The sequence below is a fragment of the Syngnathoides biaculeatus genome, chromosome 2, assembly GCF_019802595.1.
Source record: "Syngnathoides biaculeatus isolate LvHL_M chromosome 2, ASM1980259v1, whole genome shotgun sequence".
NCBI classification, from domain to species: Eukaryota; Metazoa; Chordata; class Actinopteri; order Syngnathiformes; family Syngnathidae; genus Syngnathoides; species Syngnathoides biaculeatus.
In genome coordinates this window covers 3615420-3627100 of record NC_084641.1, presented here as the reverse complement: position 1 = coordinate 3627100, position 11681 = coordinate 3615420, and the positions used below count along the sequence as shown (strand labels likewise).

Here is an 11681-nt window from a genome sequence, read left to right as displayed (position 1 = left end):
ATATAAATAAACATTGGCACTCGCATTCACAGCTACGGGCAATTTAGATTCTTCAAACTGATTAATTGAAGACTTTTAAAGGTCTAATCCAGAGGAAATGTATTTTATTTGTCTATCATACAAATGCAAAAAATATTTTAAAAATTCTCAACATAACAGAAACAAAATAAATTAGCGCCAAAGTCAGTCTCAAGATTTTGTTCAAAATGTCACTTAGATTCGGCAAGTTCCATAACTCCCCGGAATGTGACGTCACGTCTAAACAACATTTAGCCAGAGAGTGGAAAATCTAGCAAAGACGGTGAGGACGTGTGTAGTATATGGCCGGAGTCAGCTTATATGAATGGCCGAAAGATGAACAGATGGACAGGTTATGGAGCAGGTTTGTGAAGACAAAGCGGGCGCATTGGACTTACAAATCAAAGTGGACAGTAATATGTTCCAAGCATTTGACGGAGGATTGCTTTGAAAACCCGGTACGGCATTCACTTGGCTTCGGTAGCAAGGAAGCATGTACGTTTTCAATTGTTTAGTATTGACAAGTATCTTCCTTGTTATAAATGTAAATACAATCGCGATACAGATATATATGTCAGCTAATATCCGTATCCACGTGATGTTCAGGAGGTGGTTGTAGCCGGTCCCGCAGCCCTTGTGAGGATAAACCGCTCACATAAATGGACAAATATGACATTTGTGAATATCTGTTTTACTTTGGAAAAAAAACTATCAATGTTTTTTGCCTTTTTTCTGACATGGTAAAGACCAAATCTGTAACTGAATCGTAATCAGTTTGGGGGCGTCAGTTGAATCAAATACAAACAAAATAGTTATTTGCAGTTCTTGTCGAACTCACCGGTTATTGACTTGGAGTTGAACTTGAAGCAGCCTGAGAAGTGGATATGAAACTTGGAACAGTTACTTGGCATGAATCAGCACCCACGAACTAGCTCTCAGTTCCCAAAAGGTTGTGAGTACAACATCTCTCTGTCTAAATGCTTCATCGTTGTTAATTTGGTTTTGTTTCGTCACTAAAAAATACCTAATAAACGACAATAAACAGCTAGTAAACACATAATAAACAGTAAAATGGAAAATTATTTGCAATCAACTTTAATGCAAAATAAATGTAATCTGATTGTTTGATTGATCAATAACAATAGCTTATAGGATATTGTACAGTGACAGGCCTACATCTTTTTTTTTAATCAACAGTCCATTTCTGAAACATAATTACCGACAACCCTCATGCTTGTCCGTTTTTGTGGGTCCTCTCCACTCCTTACGTTACTGACTTGACAAAATGATGAATATTTCCCTCGATTAGGTTTAATGTATTCTTTAATATTTACTCTGATTGTGCCATGACTCACTCCAGCGTGTCCACTTTTGCTTGAACAGCAAAGGTCTTATTTTGGACTACAGTATATCGATGAGCCCGCAGCTGGCTGCGGCAACTTTCCCTCACAGCCGTGTACTCGTTCTGACTGAAAAAACGTCCTTCTATATTATATTTCACATAAAAGCCCACAAACACATTTCCATTTTCCAAGCCGCTTATCACCACAGAGGTCATGAGACAAACACATTTTTATGTTTATTTTTTTGTTGTCAAAACCCTTACCCTTCAAAGTACAACAGCAGCCAATCAAACAATGACAGCCAATCAATGTATGCAAAGTGACAATACGAGGACACATGTGCAGATTGGTTATTACTGTTAATAATACTGTTCTTTTTGCAGTGTAATATTATCGTGTCACTGAATTTATTTTGAACGACAAATAAATGTTTGGCAGGAATGTTTCCTTATTTTAACTTTTTTATTGAACATTGAACAGTATTATGTACAAACAATCAAATTCACTTACAACAGATAAATATAAATACATTAAAGAAAAATAAATACATCTATCCATCCATCCATCCTTTTTTCTTGGGCCCTTATCCTCACAAGGGTTGCGTGGAGTGCTGGAGCCTATCCCACCTGTCAACAGGCAGGAGGCCGGGTACACCCTGAACTGGTTGCCAGCCAATCGCAGGGCACATAGAGACAAAAGGCCGCACTCACAATCACACCTCGGGGCAATTTAGAGTGTCCAATTAATGTTGCATTTTTTGAGATGTGGGAGAAAACCGGAGTGCCCGGAAACCCACGCAGGGACGGGGAGAACATACAAACGGCACAAAAGCGGTTCCGGGATTGAACCCGGGACCTCGGAACCGTTAGGCCAACACTTTCCAGCTGAGCACCGTGCTTCCCCTGGTAAATATAAATGCATGAAAAGAAAATAAAGAAACGAACAAATAAATAAATAAATAAATAAATAACTTTAAAAATGCGCGGCTGTTTCCTATTTATTGTTGCTACACGTGACGATGAGGTAAAGGGCGCAGCTGGGGGCGGAGTCGAGCTCCGGCGATTTTGCATGCCTGAACTCTGCATTTCAACGTTCAGGACCTCATTCGAACACAGCTTGAGAACAAAAACACAGCAGGTGGAAAACAGCCGTCCGGAGGTCCAGTGTGACACCGCAGGAGCACAGCCCCCCACTGGGCATGCTTTGGACAGGATGGGGGACGAGCCAAGAGTTTCTCCGCTCAAGAACTTTGTGGCCGGGGGGGTCGGCGGCGCGTGCCTTCTGCTGGCCGGACACCCACTCGACACCATCAAGGTGACTCTTCTTGACGTTTTTTTCCCCCCTCTTCTCATGTTTTCAGGAGATTATTGGGCAAATCGGCTTAAAACGGCACGAGACACAATCTACGTTGACCGGCTACAACCACTGTTGTGTTACTCTGTTAATGTTAAAAGGAAAAAGAAAAGTTAAAAAAAAAACTTAAAAAGAGTACAAGGTATTTGTACCGCGGTTCTGCTTCAGGGTTCGATGACGCTCCTGTGCTTTGGTGCCCTCCGCCCCCACCGCTACCCAAATAAAATGGCTTGAATTTTTTTTTTTTCATTCTCCAAAATCCTTCTCTCGTTATTCTTAGTAATAATAATAATAATATTCTTAATAATTCTTAAAATCCTAATTAATATGAAAGTTTTGTCTGATTTTATGTTAGGAGGTGTGGAAAAGCATGTGGGTGTTTTTTTATATCATGTATGAAAAGATACTCAAGTCAAATGCGGACTCGACGCAAAGGAGAGCAAACAATGCAACTATGAATGAAAGGACTGTAAAAGAATTTTAACTTTGTGTCAAAAGCAGCAAGCGGTCACACGAGTGAAAAAATAAAAGACTTAATTACAAGTCAAATGTGGCATAAGTGACTGACTTTGTTTTTCCAATTGTTGACTGTAAAGCAAGAGTAAAAGGAAGTTCAGCATTGTAAACGGATGAACAACAAAAGAGTCAAACTTGAACTTTTTTATCATTTAATGCATGAGCTGTGTTCAAGTTCGAGTTTCTAACACTCATCATCCAAGCAGGTGCCGGCCATTTACGCGAGCTAGGAGCTAGAAGGTGAGCCAATGTCTAGTTAAAATGACGTTGTCCTGACTAGCCTCCTGGGACGGGAGGCCAAACGTTGCCTGAATCAACCAAAATGCTCCAGTTGCTCTTGACTCAAAGGCCTGAGAAGTTTTCGTGTGGTGTTGTGTTAGGTGAGACTCCAGACTCAGCCCAAAGTCTCCCCGCTCTCGAGCTACATCGTCTACACGGGAACCTTGGACTGCTTTCGCAAGACCATCTCCAAAGAGGTCAACTGAAACGCATACATTGATTTGCTGTTGTTGCACAAATGCAACAATAACACTTCACGGTTATTCCAAAAAATGTGTTACTCGGGTTCTAACAGTGTGTGTGTGCGTGTGCGCAGGGCATCTTGGGCCTTTACAAAGGCATGGGCGCGCCGCTGGTCGGTGTGGCTCCCATGATGGCCATCAGTTTCTTTGGCTTCGGTCTGGGAAAGCAGATCCAGCAGAGCGACCCCAGCAAAGCGCTGACGTTAGTGCACATACACACACCTTCCACTTTTACCCCTCGACCTTGAAGTCTTGTCGGTGAAGCTAAGCTTTACTTGGTTGGGTCATTTCACACTTGATGATTGGGAGGCCACTCCAGAACCAGAACTATATGTGTATAAGACATTTAACAGTCAGTTTTCCGTTATATGTTAGCCCGAACCTCTATTACATTATGAAAACAAAAGATGATATTTTGTGCGCTTTAAGTCATTCAATGCCAGCTATTTTCAGAGAGGACCAGCCCTACTGCATATGAGCAGCCTTATAGTAAATTTTGACTGATTTTTCATAGCACAGAGACTATCATGTTCTACCATTAGGCAGTATATAGACCAAAGCTACCAAATGAAAGAAGAGACTCCCTTCTTTCATCAGAAAAGTGAAGTTTGATTCTACCTTTTTTTTGTACAGTAGAATTTATTTTCAGTGCTTGAAATAAAATTTACACAGAAGCAGACAGAAAATCATTAAGAGTCTCCATAAATAAGCAAAGCAACGTATCGATGAAACAGCAATTTGGCAACTTGTTAGGTATTTTCCTGCCTTCCCTTTTTGTCTTATACCAGTTCAGCACTTCAGAACTGTGGAAACTACAGAGGAATAAAGATGATGAGCCACACAATGAAGTTATGGCAAAGAGTAGTGGAGGCTAGACTCAGGACAGAAGTAAGTATCTGCGAGCAACAGTATGGTTTCATGCTTAGAAAGAGTACCACAAATGCATTATTTGCCTTGAGGATACTCATGGACAAGTATCACATAGGCATTATTTGCTCGTGGAAAAGTACAGAGAAGGTCAGGAAAAGCTACATTGTTTGCGGTAGTACTGGATAGGCTGACAGTTGAGGTTAAGCTAGAATCCCCTTGGACCATGATGTTCGCAGATGATATTGTGATCTGCAGTGGAACCAGGGAGTAGGCGGAGGAACAATTAGAAAGATGGAGGTACACATGGGGAAAGGAGAGGAATGAAGATTAGCCGAAGTAAAACAGAATATATGTGAGTGAACGAGAGAGGCGGAGGAGGAAGAGTGAAGGTCCAGGAAGAAGAGAGAGTGAGAGTGGACGACTTCAGATACTTGGGGTCAACAATACAGAGCAATGGTGAGTGTGGTAAGGAAGTGAAGAAATGGGTCCAAGCGAGATGGAACAGTTGGCGGAAGGTGTCTGGTGTTCTATGTGACAGAAAAGTCTCTGCTCGGATGAAGGGCAAAGTTTATAAAACAGTGGTGAAGCCGGCTATGATGTACGGATTAGAGACGGCGGGTCTGAAGAAACAACGGGAAGCAGAACTGGAGGTAGCAGAAATGAAGATGCTAAGGTTCTCGCTTCAAGTGAACAGGTTGGATAGCCTCATGAGCGGGATAGCCAAAGTTGGATGTATTGGAGACAAGGTTAGAGAGAGCAGACTTCGATGGTTCAGACATGTTCAGAGGTGAGAGAGTGACTATATTGGTAGAAGGGTGCTGAGGATGGAGCTGCCAGGTAAAAGATGGAGAGGAAGACCAAAGAAAAGTTTGATGGATGTGGTGAGGGAGTACATGAGGACAGTGAGTGTTTTACCTGCAATATTTTGGCATTTGGTGCAAAGTAGAGCATTTGGATGAATTAAGTGACAACATTTGAGTGTTTTGGATATGACATCATGAGATACAGCAAACTGTACTGACCTGTAGTGACCCAGGTTGTAATCCTGTCTGCCCAGGAATCACATCAAGTGCCAGTTCAGTTTAACCGAGCACATCCATTGGCTCGCATGTGCTCGTTAGCAAGGCACACATTAGCTATGTTTGATCTTGTCATTTGTGTACTTGACAACTTTTTTCATCGCCACTCACTTCCGAAAGTCTTGGAGCACACCTCCCAGGGAGGGGTGGGCCAACGTTTTACAGCGCATTGTGCGTCATCTCCCGACCTGCCATTTGGTTTTCTTTCCTTTTTGAGAATTCTTTATTTGGTCATAGAGTAGCCACAATACACTTTAAAACTTATGTTTGGTTCCCCTTGAAAGTTAGGTACCGTACATAAATTCAGCAGGTGTGCATTTAAAAAAAAACAGGTTTAACTTGAAGAGCACGCAAACCTGACTGTAGTGTTCCACAGTGCCATCGTTATGTCCCGAGTGTTCCTTGAAAGCCACGTCTAAATATAAACGTCGACATTGCTGTGCCGTCTGAGCTTATTTGCTTCGCTGAGACAATGCTGCCCATGTGGTCAAGTGTCAGCCTGTTACCCCCTCCCCTCTTTTTTTGTATGTCACAATTTCAGATGTCACTCAATTGCAAGGTCCTCTTGTTTCTCTACCGTCATGGTATTAACTATAATGTACATATGCTAGGTTAGAGACGTGGATGGAGACGTGAAACATGCTGCCAGTATATTAATAATGGGTAGCTTGTCCTGTATAAAAAAAAAAAAAAAAAAAAGGTACTTCTGCTGTCAGGCGACTTCGATCTGTTGTTGTGTTCAGGCACGCTCAGATCTTCTTGTCCGGATGTCTGGCGGGGGTCTTCACAACAGTCATTGTGGCTCCGGGAGAGAGGATTAAATGCTTACTCCAGGTAAGTCCAAAGTCTGACGCGGTGAGGCCACCCGAACGTGATTTATGTCAGCACATGGTCGGGGGTTGGGGGATGGGCTGCGGGGTCTTTTTTTTTTAACCTGTAATGTATATTGTCGCATGCAAGAAAGACAAAAAAGCAAAACATACTCAATGTTAAAAGCAATATATAAGTAGGCTTTCACATAGATCTAGTAGAAAAGTCTACTGAGTTATTTGTATGAATTCGACCTGTATTCAAATATGTATTGAGCAGGTAACAGTCCAGGGAGTTTCTTGTCATGCACTGTTGTACTGTATCATCATTAGCACATTCCTAACACTATTAATTTGTTTTAAGCAACGTGTTCTTTTACGAATTCTGTGCATGAGGTCCATAAATGTTTTATTGGCAGACTAATCCCATTAATACGCACTTTTAATAACAATAACAAAAAAAGCCACAACTCAATCCACGCATCCATTTTCAACGCCATTGATCATAGTTAGGGTACTGGAGTCGAACCCAGCTGACTTCAGGCAAAAGGCAGACTGCATCCTGAACTGGTTGCTGGTCAGTTGCAGGGCACATGCGGACTCGAACAACCATTCATAGTCATATTCACACCGTGACTCAGTGGGAACTGAACCCACACTGCCTGTACCAGTCCCTACACCTTACAACAATCAGTTTTTGCAAATTATTTTGTGGAACACAAGCTCTAGCACGTTAACCCCCTGGGGGGGTCCCGAGAATCCAGCTACAGTGGTCAGCAACAAAGGACACGTTGTCGTGCGGTGCTGCGCAGGTGCAGGCTGGCGGTGGCACGACCAAATATTCAGGACCTCTTGACTGCGCCACACGTCTCTACAAGGAAAGTGGCATCCGCAGTGTCTACAAAGGGACGCTGCTGACACTCATCAGAGGTTTGCTCGCTCTCAATATGAGCTCCAGACAGCTCCAATCTATTTTATTTGCCTCATAGTGGTTGTTCTATACACCGTTACTATCAAACATTCTCTTCATTTTTCTGTCTTAACACATGAAATGTACACGATATACATCTTTTTTGGATGTTTTATACATCTAATGCATGCTACTATTAGTGGTGAATAGAAAATTAAATGTATAATGCAAATGTTCGATACACCTTAAATTTAGCATAATTATATCTTCTTTAGTGGATGTGCCACTAATTCCATATTACATGTTATATCCACCACTATTGTACCATATTTACCTTAAATACTGTACTGACACCATATTTATCATTCTTTATAACTCATGTGTACCCCATTTCTATCATAGGTATAACATTTTATACAGCATATACAGTATTATACAGCTAATAAGCCTTTATAAATTATACAGTAAATACTGGATGCTACCTAGAGGACATTTACCTTTTTCCTAAATGTTTTTTATACATTAACATGAATAATCTGTACACCTCTAATGTTGCATATTTACATCATGTTTTGTCTGCTCCTATTTTCCATCTCCCAGATGTGCCTTCTAACGGTCTCTATTTTCTGACTTATGAATACCTGAAAAACCTCCTGACTCCAGAAGGTCAAAGGTATAATCAGCAAATGAAAGATTTGATGTTGAAAATGACATCAATTATTTGATCTAATTTTCGCATCACTCTGTTTGTGTGTGTCCGTGCATCTGTCAGTGTTTCCCAGCTCGGCGCCGCCCACATTCTGCTCGCCGGCGGTGTGGCTGGAATCTTGAACTGGACCATCGCGCTTCCCCCAGATGTCCTCAAGTCTAACTTTCAGACAGGTGATGGTGCAAGACTCTCTTTTCCATCTCTGAGGACTGCCTGGGTTGGCAGATGCTTTCAGTAGAAACCTTGAATACAATATTTAGTTTTTAAAGGTCAAGTGTCATCCCTATAAACATTCTACAATAAATATTGTAATGAATGACTGCGATGAGGCGGGGTGGCTCAGTTTCAGCGCCGAGGTGGCGTGTCACGGGGCCGAGCCGGACTGCTTTATGGCGTTGTCGTCGCATGTGGCTGAGTGCACCATTGTCAGGAGCGGAGTTCATAGCAACTGCCGTCTGCGAGACGACGCGGCATCCTTCGCTGGCGAGGCGACGTGGCGACGAGCCCGACGCCGTCCGATGCGCATATCGACACATTTATCATGCCTGTCATACGTACGCGGATCTTTTGCTACGTTATGAGAGACTGAATATGTGGTCTGCTCCAAAATAATTTTTTTTTTGAGTAGCTGTATACACACCTCCCTGTCATTTGGAACCCACGAAGCTCTTGTCATTGCACCTGTGCAATCCGTTTTTCACGACGAACCGGGTCTCCTGCAAACTTATGAAGGGTAAATCCATCCCCCCGAGTCTTCAAGCAATGTCCAGCAATGCAACGAGCCGGCATTTTGGCTAACACGAAGGAACAAAGAGCTACCTTCCCGGAGGTAAAACTAATGGAAACATACGAGTCCACTTGAGGGCGGTCCTGCCATGTACGTCACTTCCTGCTTCTTCTCGAAAACAAATCACTCGAGAGGATTTTCATGGCGAGAGTTACAAAAATCTGTATACGGCAAAATCATGCTTTGTGATGGGGAAAAAAATGCATGAGTCCATGTCGGCTGCTGTTTTTTTATGAGTAACATACTAAAAATTATGCATTTCATGACAGTGGCGCTTTAAAGTTTACAGAGTTTTGTCATCAAACATGAACAATTCTGATACTTTTTTTTGTTGTCCTTTTAAAGATGTCTGTACACATATCCTCAGTCATACACTATTTATCCAACCACATTTTTTAAAGAGAAGGAATCTGATGATTTTATCTCACCCTTATTAATTAACTTCTAAACTAATGTGAGTGTGCGTGCGAGCGTGTGAGGGCGGCTGCAAGATGGGATTTCACTTTTTTTGTTTTTTTAAACTTCTGAGTGCGTGCGTGCGTGCGTGTGTGCATGGACAGCTGCAGACGGCAAATACAGAGGACTGGTGGACGTCTTGAGGACGCTAGTTCGAGAAGAAGGAGCCAAAGCACTCTACAAAGGTTTCAACGCTGTCTTTCTCCGAGCCTTCCCCGCAAACGCCGTATGACCTACTTCTCTTGGGGTCTTTTGGTGTTATGATGCCATGTAACTCTCTTTCTCTTCCCCTTTCCAGGCTTGTTTCTTGGGCTTCGAAGTGGCCTTGAAAGGTTTGAACTGGCTGGCACCCAGCTGGTGAACCAGCAAACTTCGGTGGTCACAAAATGCTTGGAACGTGCCTCGGCGCAATTTCCTTATTTGCAATCACATGTACATTGGAGCCCCAGACATGTCATGGAGAGAAATGTTTTAAATTACAGCCACAGTATCAAAAGCAGCTAAAGTACAAATTGCCAATTTGGTTCCCACAAAGTAACTGTGGCTCAGTACTGACCAGCTCGGCAAATACGTACTTTCTCTTTTTGTTCTTTAGTTTTGGATAAATTGCAAGTGGAATCTAGGCCTAAATCTACTCACTGGACTGGTGTACTGTAGGAGGATGGAGATTAATTTTAGCCTGGGGATAAGCGAGAAAGATACTCCGAAAAGTCTGGCATTGCAAAGGAATCATTATTACGGAGAGGCATTTAATTATCCATCAATCCATTATCTGCGACACTGATCCTCAAAGGGTTGCGGGAGTGCCAGGTATACCCTGAACTGGTTGCCAACCAATCACAGGGCACATAGAAACAAACAAGCATTTGCACTCACACCGAAGGGCCATTTAGAGTCTCCAATCAATGCATGTTTTTTGGATCTGAGAGGAAACCGGAGAAAACCCACGCATGCACGGGGAAAACATGCAAACTCCACATAGGTGCGGCATGGATTTGAACCCTGGTCCTCAGCACTGTAAGGCAGATGTTTCAACCAGTCGTTTCACCATGCCACTGCATTTAACTAATGAAAAAATAAATAAAAAATTATACGAAGGGCGTCCCATATTGTAGTTTCTTGCGAAGGTGCGCTCCAATTCAGTATAACGTAGTTTCGTATTCAGCAAAACAAGTCGGATTTCCTCCTAATTCAGGTGAATGTTGACACGTATGATTGTACAAGATGGTATCACGGAGCTAGCAAAGATGATAACATTCAATGTTTAGCCTTCATTCATTTTGGTATAAATAAATGGTACTCTATGTGTTAAGTTTTATACCATAAAGAAAAGAAAGTATTAGCATGTTTAATTTTAAAGTGTCATGTCGTAAAAATATATTCACGCTGATTAGCGTAGAATACACAGGAAGTCAGCTCTCACGTTTCCGGGATTGGTAACCTGATCTTCACATGCCCCCCATATCAAGTCAGGGGCTCTCAATGTTTACACCTTTTTGTTTGACTTGGTAGGTTTTTGCAAATAAACAGTCGTGACTGATGCTGATTTTTCAAAAAGTTTGAGATCTCTATTTGGACGTTAATCATTTATTTGAGTCATTTCAAAGAGAAATTGTGTGTGCAATGTTGTAAACATTTTCAATAAAGATTTTTTTTTAATTTGACGATTTTTTTCTATTTTATCCCTTGCCAAATGTTGGTTTAGGTTAGCAAAAGACTAAACCGTCTATGTGTGAAAGCTTGTTTGGCTATATCTTTTTTGATTTGATTTATTATTTCGAACATTTATGAAAAAACAAAAAGACACCAGTAAAAGACAAAATATTCAAATAAAATGTAAGTAAAAGAATCAAGTAAAAATATGCATACAGAATTCACAAAGGAGTTGGACGGACTAAAAACGTATTTATCCTTACCCCTATCTCATCGATCTTCTTCTTTTCCTTTCGGCTTGTCCCGTTATGGGGTCGCCACATGATAATAATAATCATACGTCCTTATTCCAAAACTCTAATACAAATAGTGACTTTCGTATTGCCTGTATGTTGCATAGTAATGAAACGTGAGAGGAAAATAAAAACAATCACAAACAAAAAAAAAAAAGCTATGACAACACTGGCATAACATTTTTTTAGTAGAATTTAAGACTATTTCTGTATACTGTGACCAGAGTCAACGCACCAAATACATCGATATTAAATACAAACGTGAAGTTTGATCTACTTGATGAAGACTTCAGACGCTGTGGTGAAATTCAGCTCCCCACATCCGCAGCATTTATTAGCCAATAGTCATTGGTTCTCAACACCG

General features: G+C 41.5%; 1 protein-coding gene across 1 annotated transcript; it reads left to right on the top strand.

Annotated features, from left to right (window-relative positions):
- The first annotated feature begins 2407 nt into the window (after nt 1–2407).
- Nucleotides 2408–11654, top strand: LOC133504605 (mitochondrial carnitine/acylcarnitine carrier protein-like). Its single transcript, XM_061827026.1, has 9 exons — nt 2408–2675; nt 3611–3706; nt 3826–3953; nt 6444–6534; nt 7322–7439; nt 8020–8092; nt 8192–8301; nt 9476–9597; nt 9670–11654. Exons 1-9 carry the CDS (start codon nt 2430–2432, stop codon nt 9730–9732), a joined length of 1047 nt encoding a protein of 348 aa, XP_061683010.1. The 5' UTR covers nt 2408–2429; the 3' UTR covers nt 9733–11654.
- Nucleotides 11655–11681: the final 27 nt, after the last annotated feature.

Excerpts from the sequence above, each read along its gene's own strand:
- LOC133504605 (XM_061827026.1), top strand. The coding sequence starts at position 2,430 with ATGCCTGAACTCTGCATTTCAACGTTCAGGACCTCATTCGAACACAGC. Across the intron at positions 3,707-3,825 it reads GCAAGACCATCTCCAAAGAG|GGCATCTTGGGCCTTTACAA; the intron begins GTCAACTGAAAC and ends GCGTGTGCGCAG. Across the intron at positions 3,954-6,443 it reads GACCCCAGCAAAGCGCTGAC|GCACGCTCAGATCTTCTTGT; the intron begins GTTAGTGCACAT and ends TGTTGTGTTCAG.